At 44.2% G+C, this 21,217-nt stretch overlaps 1 protein-coding gene across 1 annotated transcript in view; it reads left to right on the top strand.

Moving 5' to 3' along the window:
* LOC106610372 (neuronal acetylcholine receptor subunit alpha-7) overlaps nt 1-21,217 on the top strand; it is a 78,661-nt gene that overhangs the window by 29,786 nt on the left and 27,658 nt on the right. Inside the window, exons 3-4 of the mRNA XM_082974076.1 lie at nt 5,571-5,615; nt 8,132-8,241. Of these exons, the coding sequence (XP_082830202.1) occupies nt 5,571-5,615; nt 8,132-8,241 (155 nt within the window). The remainder of the gene's footprint in view (nt 1-5,570; nt 5,616-8,131; nt 8,242-21,217) is intronic.

Here is a 21,217-nt window from a genome sequence, read left to right as displayed (position 1 = left end):
CTCTATTGGCCTACCATATCTCTATTGACCTACCATATCTCTATTGACCTATCATATATCTATTGACCTATTATATATCTAACCTATTGACCTACCATATCTATATTTACCTACCATATCTCTATTAACTTATCATATCTCTAGTGATGCACCATATCTCTATTGACCTACCGTATATCTGTTAACCTACCATATATCTGTTGACCTACCATAATCTCTATTTACCTACCATATCTCTCTTAACCTATCATATCTCTATTGACCTACCATATATCAAACCTCTTGCCCTGACTCTTACCTTAGCAAAGCCACAAAACTAACACTGACAGCCAGTCACACATCTTAGGGCATGTTTCCTCTGCTGTCTCAGGATAAGTGCATGGTGTGAGCAACATTAAGGTTGCAGGGTACGTATGGCTCCTGTGTAGTATTAATTTCCCATGCTGCTCCACTGTGATCAGGACAGGACATGGCGTCTGGTGTTTTCAGAACATGTAACTGTATGCTCCTGGGTCCCTGTGGAGGTGGGAGATAAACCAACCCTGAACATTCTCAGAATATTACCACGACATTCTCAGAATATTACCACGACATTCCCAGAATATTACCACGACATTCCCAGAATATTACCACGACATTCCCAGAATATTACCACGACATTGCCAGAATATTACCATGACATTCTCAGAATATTACCATGACATTCCCAGAATATTACCACGACATTCCCAGAATATTACCACGACATTGCCAGAATATTACCATGACATTCTCAGAATATTACCATGACATTCCCAGAATATTATCACGACATTCCCAGAATATTTCAGAATATTCCCAGAATTCCCAGGGTGAAATGTTCATTTCAATGTTATCGACAGTGGATTGGAAAACAGTGGATGTTTTACAACCTCCAATGTGGTTATATTTCAACAGGAGATGAGTGAAACCTCAGACTCTGGTAATGATATTGAATATGTTATGTGAGCTCTCTCACTCTAAACTGCATAGATAAAACATGGTCGCTCGTCCTCGGCTCCGCTCGGCCCCAGCCTGGCCCCAGATGGCGAGGGCTCATAGGCTGTATGGCTGGGAAGCTGTGAAACTGTGAACGCGTGGCTTCCTCTCAATCAGTTCACAGGCTGCGCCTCCGAGCCAGCTGCTGCTCCACTCCACCTCTAAACTTATGTGTGTGTGCGTGTGCGCGCGTGTGCGTGTGTGTGTGTGTGCGTGAAAGAGAGAGAATGCAAATTAGTTTATTGAGCTTGCCTGGTGCAATGAAATAGTCCCAAAAGTGCAAACTCTGAAAGCTTGGTGGAGGCCTGAACTCCAGTTTGATTGGTCCTCACTGGTGTTGCTTCACTACTTTCTAATCATAGTAGTGTATTTCTACATTCCATTATAGATGACCAGTAGAGAAGTTATGAGTGGGGCTGATTTCGCCTTTTGTTTTTGTTGTTGAGGTGTGTGTGTGTGTGTGTGTGTGTGTGTGTGTGTGTGTGTGTGTGTGTGTGTGTGTGTGTGTGTGTGAATAATGTAGGACCATGGCTCCATCTGGAGGAAGTGGGACAGGTCACAACACTCACCGTCTGACACACACACACACACACACACACACACAGAGAGAGAGAGCAACCCATTGCCCTCTGTCCCAAAACTCACTTTTTGGCTCACACACACGCATACACACACTTATACACTTACACACACACACACACACACACACACACACACACACACACACACACACACACACACACATACACACACATTCTAGGAAAAAACAGTCCTTATAACCAATCTGTTCATTTAGGGAGAGAGAGGAAGTACAGGAAGACAGAGGGACAAAACAGTCCTTATAACCAATCTGTTCATTTAAGGAGAGAGAGGAAGGACAGGAAGACAGAGGGACAAAACTGTCCTTATAACCAATCTGTTCATTTAAGGAGAGAGAGGAAGGACAGGAAGACAGAGGGACAAAAGGAGGAAGAGATATTTAGAATCAGGGCTTGTCGGATGTATTGTTCTTTTAGTCATGTGATTGGATGTCTATTGTTCTTTTAGTCATGTGATTGGATGTCTATTGTTCTTTTAGTCATGTGATTGGATGTCTATTGTTCTTTTAGTCATGTGATTGGATGTCTATTGTTCTTTTAGTCGTGTGATTGGATGTCTATTGTTCTTTTAGTCATGTGATTGGATGTCTATTGTTCTTTTAGTCATGTGATTGGATGTCTATTGTTCTTTTAGTCATGTGATTGGATGTCTATTGTTCTTTTAGTCATGTGATTGGATGTCTATTGTTCTTTTAGTCATGTGATTGGATGTCTATTGTTCTTTTAGTCATGTGATTGGATGTCTATTGTTCTTTTAGTCATGTGATTGGATGTCTATTGTTCTTTTAGTCATGTGATTGGATGTCCTAGAGAGAGAGTTCTGGTCTTGTTGTTGTCCATGATGTTCTTTAATACATACCACATCAGGGCAGGAAGCTGTAGTTTATCCCCAGGGATTCCCAACAGGGATGGGACTGGTAATCCTGGATTTCCCTGATGACATTCGCTGTATGTGAGGTATTACAGCCTGATTCTGTGCTCTAATTTGCACCCTATTCCCGAAAGATCCCTATGGGCCCTGGTCAAAAGTAGTGCACTATATAGGGAATAGGGTGCCATTTGTAAAGTATTAAGTCAGTGTGTTTTCAGCATGCTGTTGAGGTGACAAGGATAGATTGCATTTTAGATTGCATTTTTTGCAGCTTCCATTTTCCTTGTAGGTGTATTATTGAATAAACCACAGGCAGGTTGTAGAGTAGTAGATTTTCCCTGGTATTCCCAACTGAGGTAATGGGAGGTGTAGTTCCTGTGTATTATTGAATAAACCACAGGCAGGTTATAGAGTAGTAGATTTTCCCTGGTATTCCCAACTGAGAAAATGGGAGGCGTAGTTCCTGGAGTTTCCCAGATTAAATATGCTATTTGTGAGGTATTAAATTGTAGTATTTTCATGTAGTCGTTGCTTGTGAGGTGAACGGTGATTGGATTTTATATTACAGAGGATTACGTTTTCACAGTTTTAATTTCCTACACTCATTAATTGGATAGTATGTGCTGTCAATCTTTACCCTGATCCAATCAGAGCACTCTGATGGGGAGGTTAGAGCGATCCCATTGGGTTTCTTCTCAACCAAAACAAAGCGGTAAGGTGCAACGTAGGGGGAAATACATTGATAATAAAACCAAGATAACTGTTGTAGCAGACAGCAGAGAAAGAACATTGTGTTTACGAGTCTGGTTGATGAGAATGGACTTACATGGTAAGCTGCTGCACAGCTGGGGGAGAGGAGAGATGAGTAGAGAGATAGAGAGAGGAGAGGGAGATTAAATAATACTAGAGGCTGGACAGGACAGAAGAGGAGAGAACAGGACATAAAGCTGAGACGGAGAGATGGAGAGGGAGATTAAATAATACTAGAGTCAGGACAGAAGAGGAGAGGACAGGACATTAAGCTGAGACGGAGAGATGGGGGAGATATCGCCTGGGGGAGGGAGGGACTGTGGACTGTCACGTCAGGACCACCCTGCTAGCTTCACTCTACTGTTAGTACTGTAGACCTGCATCTCGAAGACTCTTCGTCACAGACAGGGTGTCAGATGACGGCCTGCTTGTGACACAGCGGGGTGACTCCTAACTTCCAACTTACTAACTTCACTTAGTCTTACGTTGATGTCAATGGGAGTCTAAGTGAGTGGAAGTTAGTTTTTTTTTGCCAGTATCAGTAGATACTGACTACGATGTGCATCTGTAGCACTTTAGATTGTGTATCTAGTGTATCTCTGAAGTATGGTCTCTCTCATGAAGAGATATTGAGGTGGGATGACCACTGCTGCTAGAGTTCTGCCATTAGCATACCTCCTAGATATTTACATCCAGTGTGTAATTAGTGCGCGCGAGTGTGCGTTCTCTGCTTACGAATGAGCTCCCTGTCTTTAGTGTAGCATTGTCATTAACAAGCACCACTATCTGTCATGAAGACAGATTCATATCCACTGACATACTGATCTTCTGCTAAAGGGAAAGAGTTTTAAATGTCCAAAACAACTTGGTAGACAGTTCAGTAGCTCAGAGACATTCTCAATACTGATGGGGATCATTCAGGAGGTGGTAAATAAACATTGTATACTTCTACAAATATAGTGTTTTTTTGCTACAATGTGCTGGAATGTTTGTTCATGTCTTCACTCGTTTCATGGTAGTGTTTTACTGTAATTTGGTGACTGCTACATGTGTCAAGTTAAATCATGTTCCCCTGTATTAGCTTGATGTACCGTGTAGCATTGAGTCTGTTTTAAATACTACCTTCTCAGCCCACTACATTCACTCAGTATAGCATAGTATTGAGTCTGTTTTAAATACTACCTTCTCAGCCCACTACATTCACTCAGTATAGCATAGTATTAAGTCTGTTTTAAATACTATCCTCTTAGCCCACTAATGCTGAGATTCACCCTCAAGACGAAAGAGAACAACCAAACTTTTCTCCCCTGGCTGATGTTTGGTTTGTAGTCATCCTGTAGAACAGGGGATAGGGGATCAGCTGTCTCTCTCTCTCTCTCTCTCTCTCTCTCTGTCTCTCTGTCTGTCTGTCTGTCTGTCTGTCTGTCTGTCTGTCTGTCTGTCTGTCTGTCTGTCTGTCTGTCTGTCTGTCTGTCTGTCTGTCTGTCTGTCTGTCTGTCTGTCTGTCTGTCTGTCTGTCTGTCTGTCTGTCTGTCTGTCTGTCTGTCTGTCTGTCTGTCTGTCTGTCTGTCTGTCTGTCTTATCCAACTTAAATGTCCATCCTTTGCTGTCCCCTCTCTTCTTCTCCTCCCTCCCTCCATCATCGTTCCTGGAAGCCGTTCCGGAACAAAAACAGACCAAATGTTACAACTGTGCCCTGCCAAGATGGCCGCCGTCCATCTTAAAACACATTTTAACTGCAAGCGTTTTGATACTCAGACCAGAGCCAAAATCCCCCTCAGCGGTTTAGTTTTCTTTAGTTTAGTCATCCGTTAGTCTCCAGAACTCTACAGTCTGTATTAGATACAGTAGTCTCCAGAAGTCTACAGTCTGTATTAGATACAGTAGTCTCCAGAACTCTACAGTCTGTATTAGATACAGTAGTCTCCAGAACTCTACAGTCTGTATTAGATACAGTAGTCTCCAGAACTCTACAGTCTGTATTAGATACAGTAGTCTCCAGAACTCTACAGTCTGTATTATATACAGTAGTCTCCAGAACTCTACAGTCTGTATTATATACAGTAGTCTCCAGAACTCTACAGTCTGTATTAGATACAGTAGTCTCCAGAACTCTACAGTCTGTATTATATACAGTAGTCTCCAGAACTCTACAGTCTGTATTAGATACAGTAGTCTCCAGAACTCACCCAGAGTGGAGTATTATTATAACAGATGTATTGAAACACCTCTACTGTCTTATTATAACAGAGATATTCTAACGAAGATATTCTAAACACCTGTACTCTGCTCTGAAGACATTTCCTCTTTCTTTTTCTCCTTTTCTTCTCCAGGATGAGAAGAACCAGGTTCTGATGACCAACGCCTGGCTGCAGCTGGTAAGACTGAACTTCTACCTTTTACCTTGTGCGTGTGTGTGTGTGAGACTAGTTCTGTGTGTCTGACCAAATGGCACCCTATTCCCAATATAGGGTAGAGCTCTGGTGGAAAGTAAAGCACTATGTAGGGAACAGGGTGCCATTTTGGGACGTCTCCTACATCTTCTATTACTGTTGGAAACATAGGAGCCAACAGACAGTCCATCAGGTCCTACATCAGGGGATGGATGGGTCAAAACATGGGAACATACATTATCTATCAGATGATAGTGACACAATGGCTGGAGGCTGGATAGAATGTTTCATTTCTCCCGCCCTGCGTCTCCATGGCGATGTCCATTCAGGGTAGCCTGTAAATGAGGCCACAACTTACGGTTGGTGGGAGCTTAATTGGGGAGGGCGGGCTCTTGGTAACGGCTGGAGCTGAATAAGTGGAATGGTATCAAATACATCAAATACATGGGTTCCAGGTGTTTAATACCATTCCATTAGCTCCTTTCCAGCCATTCTTATTAGTCGTCCTCCCCTCAGCAGCCTCCGCTGGCCACAATCCACTGTCCTGTGACTTTATCTGACCTGTCAGTTTCACTCAAGGTGAACAGGCTCTGACTGGCTGATAGCGTTTTTTTTCTTCATCAATAAATGATGCAAGTGTTGGCCTTAATACAGGAGTCCCTTCTCTGCTAATGGGCCAGGGGAGACATTTTTTTTGCAGACGCATCAGGTCAAGAGTTACATTAACAGAAAAAAATGGGTAATTTAGGAAGTCTTTACCTCCGGGAGTAGTTGATGCATGAGCTGCTTTAAACCTTTACATTGTGGCGTCAGCATTTACAATGTTAGACTAGATTCTCACAGTGTTCTATCCCAGAATATATTCTCACTGTTCTATTCTGGAATGTTCCAGTTCCAGGAATGAAATTAGCCCTTAATGACATCATCAATTAGAATAATTTAGTCTGTTGGACAAACTCCCAAATGAATTACTCCTCTAATCTATGTTCCTTTTCCTACCTGTATTTATGTTATCTTGATATAAACTGTGTTTAGTGATGTCCTGATGTAGCCTGATGTTATCTTGATTATTAACTGTGTTTAGAGATGTCCTGATGTAGCCTGATGTTAACTTGATATTAACTGCGTTTAGAGATGTCCTGTTGTAGCCTGATGTTATCTTGATATAAACTGTGTTTAGTGATGTTCTGATGTAGCCTGATGTTATCTTGATTATTAACTGTGTTTAGAGATGTCCTGATGTAGCCTGATGTTATCTTGATTATTAACTGTGTTTAGAGATGTCCTGATGTAGCCTGATGTTATCTTGATATAAACTGTGTTTACAGATGTCCTGATGTAGCCTGATGTTATCTTGATATAAACTGTGTTTAGAGATGTCCTGATGTAGCCTGATGTTATCTTGATATAAACTGTGTTTAGAGATGTCCTGATGTAGCCTGATGTTATCTTGATATAAACTGTGTTTAGAGATGTCCTGATGTAGCCTGATGTTATCTTGATATAAACTGTGTTTAGTGATGTAGCCTGATGTTATCTTGATATAAACTGTGTTTAGAGATGTCCTGATGTAGCCTGATGTTATCTTGATATAAACTGTGTTTAGAGATGTCCTGATGTAGCCTAGTCTTATCTTGATATAAACTGTGTTTAGAGATGTCCTGATGTAGCCTAGTGTTTCTCTTTGATCTATTTTACCAGCACTACAAAGCTTGAACATGAAAGACAGAGAGAGTAAAGAACAGGACTATAAAAGCCATGTTTGTTCAGGGAAGACGACTAGTGGAGAGATTAGCTCCATAAATAACACTGTTTGTCAGGGAAGTCTAGCGGAGGTGACATGATGTTGGCATGCCATGAAGTGTACACATACTCATATAAACACACACACACACACACACACACACACACACACACACACACAAAATAAATGTGCGCGCACGCAGGCAAGCACACACCGATGTTAACGTGTGTGTGTGTGTGTGTGTGTCCAATGTACTGGCAGTGAGTATCAGTAGCCACATCAGTAGATGGACTCCCTCTGTGCGTTAGGGAACACACCTATGGCTAAAACATCTGAGGACACACAGACACTCTCACAGCGCATTACACATCATTCAGTTCAGTCATGTACGTAAAGGATGTGAAATGCACACAGTCTCTTTTTCAAGTACTTTTATGTGCTTCTATACGGTGGAGTTAGCGTGACTCTCATGGCCTAACGGATAGATTAGAAGGTTGAGTCACAGCCCAAAACATGACCCAACCTCCTGCCACTGCTGGCCAAGGGCACAGACATAGGGACCACTTATTGGGAGCAAGGATGGCTGTTCTATTTGATTGTCTGTGTTTGATTGAAAGTGTTTTGAAGCTGTTTGCAGAACTGTCACGTGGCCTAATGTGTTTTACATACAGTACAGAAGGCCTGTGAATGGATCAGTATATTTTTGAATTGTCAATGTAAAAACTCTTCTCTTTTCTTCTCTTCTCTCCTCTCCTAGCACTGGACAGATACTTACCTCTCCTGGAACCCAGAGAACTACCCAGGTGTTCAGAACCTTCGTTTCCCCTCCAATCAGATCTGGGTTCCTGATATCCTCCTCTACAACAGGTAGGCCCTCACTGCCACGGTCTCAACCAATAAGCATAGAGCTATGATGTATGAATGGCTAATGTTACTGTTACCCTTAGCGGCGTGGGAAGTAAGCAGATGTTTCTGGATTTCAGGGATACAGTATTTTCCACCGTAACTTCCATTTCCCCTGAAAAACGGAAGTGGGGACTCCTGCTACGTTACGTTAGCAGTAGCAGGCTAGTGGTGTTTAATGTTCTCCTAGAGGAGTTGAATTGATACACTTTAGTCCAATAAGTAACCCATTTGTAGACAGACATCTCCCCTGTGGTTTGATTTCACCCTTGGTCAGAGCGTGGACTAATGAAATGAATACGAATTGATTGCCTGCAGGACATAAATAAACCACAATACCCATGAGGTTTTGCATCTGTGGCCCATTGCCATGATGGGTAATATGTAGGAAGGAGCTGGATGACGAAATCAGTGTTTGTGTACATTGATAGAATTACCAAGGGATTCCACTTCCACTGAAAGTTTACATAATATTGTTTTCAAAACAGAAAAGGAGACAAAAAATGTAACAGCTGAAACAGTGCATCTACTCATAAATTGATGTTTGTATCCTTCGATTGATTTTACTTGTCTTTTTCGCTTTTTTCTGACATACTCACCAAACTATAGTCTCTGCAAACATCTAACCTGGCTTGTAGCCTCTCTCTCTCCTCTCCCCGTATGCCCCTGTGTTGTCAGTAGCAGGATCCAGTCCATGGAGATAAATGGAGAGGTAATATGGTTCTGTACAGCTCACTGATTCAGGGAGCGCTCTAGCAGAACCACTCCCACATTGCCTTAGAGATGGTGACGTCAGCCATTTTGTTTTTTCAATGAACCATGAATCGTAACTCTGCCCCCGCCTGCTCTCAATGGTGCCGGACCTCGTTAACAACTGATACAGTTCGTAGATAGACATGGATGTTGATGGTATGGTAGATTTCATACAATACTGATATAGCATAAGGGATAGACCCCCCCCAAAAAAATATTTTGGTGATATGGTACATTTCAAACAACGCCGTTTTAATGCTGAAACATGGGCTAGTCTACTGAGGTTGCTGGCTGTCTGACGCCGGAACGGGAATCATACTGACGTCTGGGAACATGTCACCTGGCGGTTACCGACTGTGACAGGGTAGAAGAAGACAACAATACCCACAGTCTGTTTGAGACGTGTCTAGGGGACAGGATATGCGTGTGTCAAGGGGACAGGATGTGTTGAGCTGTCAGACTGGGTTGGGTTGAAGGAACCAGCCAGGGAACCTGGGACCTCTGAGGTAGCTGACAGTGTCAAGTTTCAAGGTTTAATGTCACATGCACAAGTACAGTGAAATGCCTTTCTTGCAGCTCTAACCCCAACAATGTAGTAATCAATAACAATATAGTAATCAATAACAATGTAGTAATCAATAACAATATAGTAATCAATAACAATGTAGTAATCAATAACAATATAGTAATCAATAACAATATAGTAATCAATAACAATGTAGTAATCAATAACAATATAGTAATCAATAACAATGTAGTAATCAATAACAATATAGTAATCAATAACAATATAGTAATCAATAACAATGTAGTAATCAATAACAATGTAGTAATGAATAACAATGTAGTAATCAATAACAATGTAGTAATGAATAACAATGTAGTAATGAATAACAATGTAGTAATCAATAACAATGTAGTAATGAATAACAATGTAGTAATGAATAACAATGTAGTAGTAAATAACAATGTAGTAGTAAATAACAATGTAGTAATCAATAACAATGTAGTACTAAAAATAACAATGTAGAACAAAAACACACAAGAAGAACATAATATAGTAAGTAAGCACACTATATACAGGGTCAGTTCCAGTACCATATTTACAATGTGCAGGGACACTGGAGTGATGGAGGTAGATATGTATAGGGGTAAGGGGATACTGGAGTGATGGAGGTAGATCTGTATAGGGGTAAGGGGACAGGGATATTGGAGTGATGGAGGTAGATATGTATAGGGGTAAGGGGATACTGGAGTGATAGAGGTAGATATGTATAGGGGTAAGGGGATACTGGAGTGATGGAGGTAGATATGTATAGGGGTAAGGTGACAGGGACACTGGAGTGATGGAGGTAGATATGTATAGGGGTAAGGGGACAGGGATATTGGAGTGATGGAGGTAGATATGTATAGGGGTAAGGGGATACTGGAGTGATAGAGGTAGATATGTATAGGGGTAAGGGGATACTGGAGTGATGGAGGTAGATATGTATAGGGGTAAGGAGACAGGGATACTGGAGTGATGGAGGTAGATGTGTATAGGGGTAAGGTGACAGGGATCCTGGAGTGATGGAGGTAGATATGTATAGGGGTAAGGTGACAGGGATATTGGAGTGATGGAGGTAGATATGTATAGGGGTAAGGGGATACTGGAGTGATGGAGGTAGATATGTATAGGGGTAAGGTGACAGGGATCCTGGAGTGATGGAGGTAGATGTGTATAGGGGTAAGGTGACAGGGATCCTGGAGTGATGGAGGTAGATATGTATAGGGGTAAGGTGACAGGGATACTGGAGTGATGGAGGTAGATATGTATAGGGGTAAGGGGATACTGGAGTGATGGAGGTAGATATGTATAGAGGTAAGGAGACAGGGATACTGGAGTGATGGAGGTAGATATGTATAGGGGTAAGGTGACAGAGATACTGGAGTGATGGAGGTACATATGTATAGGGGTAAGGGGATACTGGAGTGATGGAGGTAGATATGTATAGAGGTAAGGAGACAGGGATACTGGAGTGATGGAGGTAGATATGTATAGGGGTAAGGTGACAGGGACACTGGAGTGATGGAGGTAGATATGTATAGGGGTAAGGGGATACTGGAGTGATGGAGGTAGATCTGTATAGGGGTAAGGGGACAGGGATATTGGAGTGATGGAGGTAGATATGTATAGGGGTAAGGGGATACTGGAGTGATAGAGGTAGATATGTATAGGGGTAAGGGGATACTGGAGTGATGGAGGTAGATATGTATAGGGGTAAGGTGACAGGGACACTGGAGTGATGGAGGTAGATATGTATAGGGGTAAGGGGACAGGGATATTGGAGTGATGGAGGTAGATATGTATAGGGGTAAGGGGATACTGGAGTGATAGAGGTAGATATGTATAGGGGTAAGGGGATACTGGAGTGATGGAGGTAGATATGTATAGGGGTAAGGAGACAGGGATACTGGAGTGATGGAGGTAGATGTGTATAGGGGTAAGGTGACAGGGATCCTGGAGTGATGGAGGTAGATATGTATAGGGGTAAGGTGACAGGGATATTGGAGTGATGGAGGTAGATATGTATAGGGGTAAGGGGATCCTGGAGTGATGGAGGTAGATATGTATAGGGGTAAGGTGACAGGGATCCTGGAGTGATGGAGGTAGATGTGTATAGGGGTAAGGTGACAGGGATCCTGGAGTGATGGAGGTAGATATGTATAGGGGTAAGGTGACAGGGATACTGGAGTGATGGAGGTAGATATGTATAGGGGTAAGGTGACAGGGATCCTGGAGTGATGGAGGTAGATATGTATAGGGGTAAGGTGACAGGGATCCTGGAGTGATGGAGGTAGATATGTATAGGGGTAAGGTGACAGGGATACTGGAGTGATGGAGGTAGATGTGTATAGGGGTAAGGTGACAGGGATCCTGGAGTGATGGAGGTAGATGTGTATAGGGGTAAGGTGACAGGGATCCTGGAGTGATGGAGGTAGATATGTATAGGGGTAAGGTGACAGGGATATTGGAGTGATGGAGGTAGATACGTATAGGGGTAAGGGGATACTGGAGTGATGGAGGTAGATATGTATAGAGGTAAGGAGACAGGGATACTGGAGTGATGGAGGTAGATATGTATAGGGGTAAGGTGACAGAGATACTGGAGTGATGGAGGTACATATGTATAGGGGTAAGGGGATACTGGAGTGATGGAGGTAGATATGTATAGAGGTAAGGAGACAGGGATACTGGAGTGATGCAGGTAGATATGTATAGGGGTAAGGTGACAGAGATACTGGAGTGATGGAGGTACATATGTATAGGGGTAAGGGGATACTGGAGTGATGGAGGTAGATATGTATAGGGGTAAGGAGACAGGGATACTGGAGTGATGGAGGTAGATATGTATAGGGGTAAGGTGACATGGATCCTGGAGTGATGGAGGTAGATATGTATAGGTGTAAGGTGACAGGGATATTGGAGTGATGGAGGTAGATATGTATAGGGGTAAGGGGATACTGGAGTGATGGAGGTAGATATGTATAGGGGTAAGGTGACAGAGATACTGGAGTGATGGAGGTAGATATGTATAGGGGTAAGGGGATACTGGAGTGATGGAGGTAGATCTGTATAGGGGTGAGGGGACAGGGATATTGGAGTGATGGAGGTAGATATGTATAGGGATAAGGGGATACTGGAGTGATGGAGGTAGATATGTATAGGGGTAAGGTGACAGGGACACTGGAGTGATGGAGGTAGATATGTATAGGGGTAAGGGGACAGGGATATTGGAGTGATGGAGGTAGATATGTATAGGGGTAAGGGGATACTGGAGTGATAGAGGTAGATATGTATAGGGGTAAGGGGATACTGGAGTGATGGAGGTAGATATGTATAGGGGTAAGGAGACAGGGATACTGGAGTGATGGAGGTAGATGTGTATAGGGGTAAGATGACAGGGATACTGGAGTGATGGAGGTAGATATGTATAGGGGTAAGGTGACAGGGATCCTGGAGTGATGGAGGTAGATATGTATAGGGGTAAGGTGACAGGGATATTGGAGTGATGGAGGTAGATATGTATAGGGGTAAGGGGATACTGGAGTGATGGAGGTAGATATGTATAGGGGTAAGGTGACAGGGATCCTGGAGTGATGGAGGTAGATGTGTATAGGGGTAAGGTGACAGGGATCCTGGAGTGATGGAGGTAGATATGTATAGGGGTAAGGTGACAGGGATACTGGAGTGATGGAGGTAGATATGTATAGGGGTAAGGTGACAGGGATCCTGGAGTGATGGAGGTAGATGTGTATAGGGGTAAGGTGACAGGGATCCTGGAGTGATGGAGGTAGATATGTATAGGGGTAAGGGGATACTGGAGTGATGGAGGTAGATGTGTATAGGGGTAAGGTGACAGGGATCCGTGGAGTGATGGAGGTAGATATGTATAGGGGTAAGGTGACAGGGATATTGGAGTGATGGAGGTAGATATGTATAGGGGTAAGGGGATACTGGAGTGATGGAGGTAGATATGTATAGGGGTAAGGTGACAGGGATCCTGGAGTGATGGAGGTAGATGTGTATAGGGGTAAGGTGACAGGGATCCTGGAGTGATGGAGGTAGATATGTATAGGGGTAAGGTGACAGGGATCCTGGAGTGATGGAGGTAGATATGTATAGGGGTAAGGTGACAGGGATACTGGAGTGATGGAGGTAGATGTGTATAGGGGTAAGGTGACAGGGATCCTGGAGTGATGGAGGTAGATGTGTATAGGGGTAAGGTGACAGGGATCCTGGAGTGATGGAGGTAGATATGTATAGGGGTAAGGTGACAGGGATATTGGAGTGATGGAGGTAGATATGTATAGGGGTAAGGGGATACTGGAGTGATGGAGGTAGATATGTATAGAGGTAAGGAGACAGGGATACTGGAGTGATGGAGGTAGATATGTATAGGGGTAAGGTGACAGAGATACTGGAGTGATGGAGGTACATATGTATAGGGGTAAGGGGATACTGGAGTGATGGAGGTAGATATGTATAGAGGTAAGGAGACAGGGATACTGGAGTGATGCAGGTAGATATGTATAGGGGTAAGGTGACAGAGATACTGGAGTGATGGAGGTACATATGTATAGGGGTAAGGGGATACTGGAGTGATGGAGGTAGATATGTATAGGGGTAAGGAGACAGGGATACTGGAGTGATGGAGGTAGATATGTATAGGGGTAAGGTGACATGGATCCTGGAGTGATGGAGGTAGATATGTATAGGGGTAAGGTGACAGGGATATTGGAGTGATGGAGGTAGATATGTATAGGGGTAAGGGGATACTGGAGTGATGGAGGTAGATATGTATAGGGGTAAGGTGACAGAGATACTGGAGTGATGGAGGTAGATATGTATAGGGGTAAGGGGATACTGGAGTGATGGAGGTAGATCTGTATAGGGGTGAGGGGACAGGGATATTGGAGTGATGGAGGTAGATATGTATAGGGGTAAGGGGATACTGGAGTGATGGAGGTAGATATGTATAGGGGTAAGGTGACAGGGACACTGGAGTGATGGAGGTAGATATGTATAGGGGTAAGGGGACAGGGATATTGGAGTGATGGAGGTAGATATGTATAGGGGTAAGGGGATACTGGAGTGATAGAGGTAGATATGTATAGGGGTAAGGGGATACTGGAGTGATGGAGGTAGATATGTATAGGGGTAAGGAGACAGGGATACTGGAGTGATGGAGGTAGATGTGTATAGGGGTAAGATGACAGGGATACTGGAGTGATGGAGGTAGATATGTATAGGGGTAAGGTGACAGGGATCCTGGAGTGATGGAGGTAGATATGTATAGGGGTAAGGTGACAGGGATATTGGAGTGATGGAGGTAGATATGTATAGGGGTAAGGGGATACTGGAGTGATGGAGGTAGATATGTATAGGGGAAAGGTGACAGGGATCCTGGAGTGATGGAGGTAGATGTGTATAGGGGTAAGGTGACAGGGATCCTGGAGTGATGGAGGTAGATATGTATAGGGGTAAGGTGACAGGGATACTGGAGTGATGGAGGTAGATATGTATAGGGGTAAGGTGACAGGGATCCTGGAGTGATGGAGGTAGATGTGTATAGGGGTAAGGTGACAGGGATCCTGGAGTGATGGAGGTAGATATGTATAGGGGTAAGGGGATACTGGAGTGATGGAGGTAGATGTGTATAGGGGTAAGGTGACAGGGATCCGTGGAGTGATGGAGGTAGATATGTATAGGGGTAAGGTGACAGGGATACTGGAGTGATGGAGGTACATATGTATAGGGGTAAGGGGATACTGGAGTGATGGAGGTAGATATGTATAGAGGTAAGTAGACAGGGATACTGGAGTGATGGAGGTAGATATGTATAGGGGTAAGGTGACAGAGATACTGGAGTGATGGAGGTACATATGTATAGGGGTAAGGGGATACTGGAGTGATGGAGGTAGATATGTATAGGGGTAAGGAGACAGGGATACTGGAGTGATGGAGGTAGATATGTATAGGGGTAAGGTGACATGGATCCTGGAGTGATGGAGGTAGATATGTATAGGGGTAAGGTGACAGGGATATTGGAGTGATGGAGGTAGATATGTATAGGGGGAAGGGGATACTGGAGTGATGGAGGTAGATATGTATAGGGGTAAGGTGACAGAGATACTGGAGTGATGGAGGTACATATGTATAGGGGTAAGGTGACAGGGATACTGGAGTGATGGAGGTAGATATGTATAGGGGTAAGGTGACAGAGATACTGGAGTGATGGAGGTAGATATGTATAGGGGTAAGGGGATACTGGAGTGATGGAGGTAGATATGTATAGAGGTAAGGAGACAGGGATACTGGAGTGATGGAGGTAGATATGTATAGGGGTAAGGAGACAGGGATACTGGAGTGATGGAGGTAGATATGTATAGGGGTAAGAGAACAGGGATACTGGAGTGATGGAGGTAGATATGTATAGGGGTAAGGAGACAGGGATACTGGAGTGATGGAGGTAGATATGTATAGGGGTAAGGTGACAGAGATACTGGAGTGATGGAGGTACATATGTATAGGGGTAAGGGGATACTGGAGTGATGGAGGTAGATATGTATAGGGGTAAGGAGACAGGGATACTGGAGTGATGGAGGTAGATATAGGGGTAAGGTGACATGGATACTGGAGTGATGGAGGTAGATATGTATAGGGGTAAGGAGACAGGGATACTGGAGTGATGGAGGTAGATATGTATAGGGGTAAGGAGACAGGGATACTGGAGTGATGGAGGTAGATATGTATAGGGGTAAGGAGACAGGGATACTGGAGTGATGGAGGTAGATATGTATAGGGGTAAGGTGACAGGGATACTGGAGTGATGGAGGTAGATATGTATAGGGGTAAGGGGATACTGGAGTGATGGAGGTAGATGTGTATAGGGGTAAGGTGACAGGGATACTGGGGTGATGGAGGTAGATGTGTATAGGGGTAAGGTGACAGGGATACTGGAGTGATGGAGGTAGATATGTATAGGGGTAAGGTGACAGGGATATTGGAGTGATGGAGGTAGATGTGTATAGGGGTAAGGGGACAGGGATACTGGAGTGATGGAGGTAGATATGTATAGGGGTAAGGTGACAGGGATCCTGGAGTGATGGAGGTAGATATGTATAGAGGTAAGGAGACAGGGATACTGGAGTGATGGAGGTAGATATGTATAGGGGTAAGGTGACAGGGATACTGGAGTGATGGAGGTAGATATGTATAGGGGTAAGGTGACAGGGATACTGGAGTGATGGAGGTAGATATGTATAGGGGTAAGGTGACAGGGATATTGGAGTGATGGAGGTAGATATGTATAGGGGTAAGGGGATACTGGTGTGATGGAGGTAGATATGTATAGAGGTAAGGAGACAGGGATACTGGAGTGATGGAGGTAGATATGTATAGGGGTAAGGTGACAGAGATACTGGAGTGATGGAGGTACATATGTATAGGGGTAAGGGGATACTGGAGTGATGGAGGTAGATATGTATAGAGGTAAGGAGACAGGGATACTGGAGTGATGGAGGTAGATGTGTATAGGGGTAAGGGGATACTGGAGTGATGGAGGTAGATGTGTATAGGGGTAAGGGGATACTGGAGTGATGGAGGTAGATATGTATAGGGGTAAGGTGACAGGGACACTGGAGTGATGGAGGTAGATATGTATAGGGGTAAGGAGACAGGGATATTGGAGTGATGGAGGTAGATATGTATAGGGGTAAGGGGATACTGGAGTGATGGAGGTAGATATGTATAGGGGTAAGGAGACAGGGATACTGGAGTGATGGAGGTAGACATGTATAGGGGTAATGAGACAGGGATACTGGAGTGATGGAGGTAGATATGTATAGGGGTAAGGAGACAGGGATACTGGAGTGATGGAGGTAGATATGTATAGGGGTAAGGGGATACTGGAGTGATGGAGGTAGATATGTATAGGGGTAAGGAGACAGGGATACTGGAGTGATGGAGGTAGATATGTATAGGGGTAAGGAGACAGGGATACTGGAGTGATGCAGGTAGATATGTATAGGGGTAAGGTGACAGAGATACTGGAGTGATGGAGGTACATATGTATAGGGGTAAGGGGATACTGGATTGATGGAGGTAGATATGTATAGGGGTAAGGGGATACTGGAGTGATAGAGGTAGATATGTATAGGGGTAAGGAGACAGGGATACTGGAGTGATGGAGGTACATATGTATAGGGGTAAGGGGATACTGGAGTGATAGAGGTAGATATGTATAGGGGTAAGGAGACAGGGATACTGGAGTGATGGAGGTAGATATGTATAGGGGTAAGGTGACATGGATACTGGAGTGATGGAGGTAGATATGTATAGGGGTAAGAGAACAGGGATACTGGAGTGATGGAGGTAGATATGTATAGGGGTAAGGTGACAGGGATATTGGAGTGATGGAGGTAGATATGTATAGGGGTAGTGGGATACTGGAGTGATGGAGGTAGATATGTATAGAGGTAAGGAGACAGGGATACTGGAGTGATGGAGGTAGATATGTATAGGGGTAAGGTGACAGAGATACTGGAGTGATGGAGGTACATATGTATAGGGGTAAGGGGATACTGGAGTGATGGAGGTAGATATGTATAGAGGTAAGGAGACAGGGATACTGGAGTGATGGAGGTAGATATGTATAGGGGTAAGGAGACAGGGATACTGGAGTGATGGAGGTAGATATGTATAGGGGTAAGGGGATACTGGAGTGATGGAGGTAGATATGTATAGGGGTAAGGTGACAGGGATACTGGAGTGATGGAGGTAGATATGTATAGGGGTAAGGAGACAGGGATACTGGAGTGATGGAGGTAGATATGTATAGGGGTAAGGTGACAGGGATACTGGAGTGATGGAGGTAGATATGTATAGGGGTAAGGAGACAGGGATACTGGAGTGATGGAGGTAGATATGTATAGGGGTAAGGTGACAGAGATACTGGAGTGATGGAGGTAGATATGTATAGGGGTAAGGAGACAGGGATACTGGAGTGATGGAGGTAGATATGTATAGGGGTAAGGAGACAGGGATCCTGGAGTGATGGAGGTAGATATGTATAGGGGTAAGATGACATGGATACTGGAGTGATGGAGGTAGATATGTATAGGGGTAAGAGAACAGGGATACTGGAGTGATGGAGGTAGATATGTATAGGGGTAAGGAGACAGGGATACTGGAGTGATGGAGGTAGATATGTATAGGGGTAAGGGGATACTGGAGTGATGGAGGTAGATATGTATAGGGGTAAGGTGACAGGGATACTGGAGTGATGGAGGTAGATGTGTATAGGGGTAAGGAGACAGGGATACTGGAGTGATGGAGGTAGATATGTATAGGGGTAAGGAGACAGGGATACTGGAGTGATGGAGGTAGATATGTATAGGGGTAAGGTGACAGGGATACTGGAGTGATGGAGGTAGATATGTATAGGGGAAAGGTGACAGGGATCCTGGAGTGATGGAGGTAGATGTGTATAGGGGTAAGGTGACAGGGATCCTGGAGTGATGGAGGTAGATATGTATAGGGGTAAGGTGACAGGGATACTGGAGTGATGGAGGTAGATATGTATAGGGGTAAGGTGACAGGGATCCTGGAGTGATGGAGGTAGATGTGTATAGGGGTAAGGTGACAGGGATCCTGGAGTGATGGAGGTAGATATGTATAGGGGTAAGGGGATACTGGAGTGATGGAGGTAGATGTGTATAGGGGTAAGGTGACAGGGATCCGTTGAGTGATGGAGGTAGATATGTATAGGGGTAAGGTGACAGGGATACTGGAGTGATGGAGGTAGATATGTATAGGGGTAAGGAGACAGGGATACTGGAGTGATGGAGGTAGATATGTATAGGGGTAAGGAGACAGGGATACTGGAGTGATGGAGGTAGATATGTATAGGGGAATGGGGATACTGGAGTGATGGAGGTAGATATGTATAGGGGTAAGGTGACAGAGATACTGGAGTGATGGAGGTACATATGTATAGGGGTAAGGGGATACTGGAGTGATGGAGGTAGATATGTATAGAGGTAAGTAGACAGGGATACTGGAGTGATGGAGGTAGATATGTATAGGGGTAAGGTGACAGAGATACTGGAGTGATGGAGGTACATATGTATAGGGGTAAGGGGATACTGGAGTGATGGAGGTAGATATGTATAGGGGTAAGGAGACAGGGATACTGGAGTGATGGAGGTAGATATGTATAGGGGTAAGGTGACATGGATCCTGGAGTGATGGAGGTAGATATGTATAGGGGTAAGGTGACAGGGATATTGGAGTGATGGAGGTAGATATGTATAGGGGGAAGGGGATACTGGAGTGATGGAGGTAGATATGTATAGGGGTAAGGTGACAGAGATACTGGAGTGATGGAGGTACATATGTATAGGGGTAAGGTGACAGGGATACTGGAGTGATGGAGGTAGATATGTATAGGGGTAAGGTGACAGAGATACTGGAGTGATGGAGGTAGATATGTATAGGGGTAAGGGGATACTGGAGTGATGGAGGTAGATATGTATAGAGGTAAGGAGACAGGGATACTGGAGTGATGGAGGTAGATATGTATAGGGGTAAGGAGACAGGGATACTGGAGTGATGGAGGTAGATATGTATAGGGGTAAGAGAACAGGGATACTGGAGTGATGGAGGTAGATATGTATAGGGGTAAGGAGACAGGGATACTGGAGTGATGGAGGTAGATATGTATAGGGGTAAGGTGACAGAGATACTGGAGTGATGGAGGTACATATGTATAGGGGTAAGGGGATACTGGAGTGATGGAGGTAGATATGTATAGGGGTAAGGAGACAGGGATACTGGAGTGATGGAGGTAGATATAGGGGTAAGGTGACATGGATACTGGAGTGATGGAGGTAGATATGTATAGGGGTAAGGAGACAGGGATACTGGAGTGATGGAGGTAGATATGTATAGGGGTAAGGAGACAGGGATACTGGAGTGATGGAGGTAGATATGTATAGGGGTAAGGAGACAGGGATACTGGAGTGATGGAGGTAGATATGTATAGGGGTAAGGTGACAGGGATACTGGAGTGATGGAGGTAGATATGTATAGGGGTAAGGGGATACTGGAGTGATGGAGGTAGATGTGTATAGGGGTAAGGTGACAGGGATACTGGGGTGATGGAGGTAGATGTGTATAGGGGTAAGGTGACAGGGATACTGGAGTGATGGAGGTAGATATGTATAGGGGTAAGGTGACAGGGATATTGGAGTGATGGAGGTAGATGTGTATAGGGGTAAGGGGACAGGGATACTGGAGTGATGGAGGTAGATATGTATAGGGGTAAGGTGACAGGGATCCTGGAGTGATGGAGGTAGATATGTATAGAGGTAAGGAGACAGGGATACTGGAGTGATGGAGGTAGATATGTATAGGGGTAAGGGGATACTGGTGTGATGGAGGTAGATATGTATAGAGGTAAGGAGACAGGGATACTGGAGTGATGGAGGTAGATATGTATAGGGGTAAGGTGACAGAGATACTGGAGTGATGGAGGTACATATGTATAGGGGTAAGGGGATACTGGAGTGATGGAGGTAGATATGTATAGAGGTAAGGAGACAGGGATACTGGAGTGATGGAGGTAGATGTGTATAGGGGTAA

This window comes from Salmo salar, chromosome 04 (genome assembly GCF_965601325.2).
Source record: "Salmo salar chromosome 04, fSalSal1, whole genome shotgun sequence".
NCBI classification, from domain to species: domain Eukaryota; kingdom Metazoa; phylum Chordata; class Actinopteri; order Salmoniformes; family Salmonidae; genus Salmo; species Salmo salar.
Note: the sequence above shows the minus strand (reverse complement) of the source record. Positions and strands in the feature narration are given on the sequence as shown.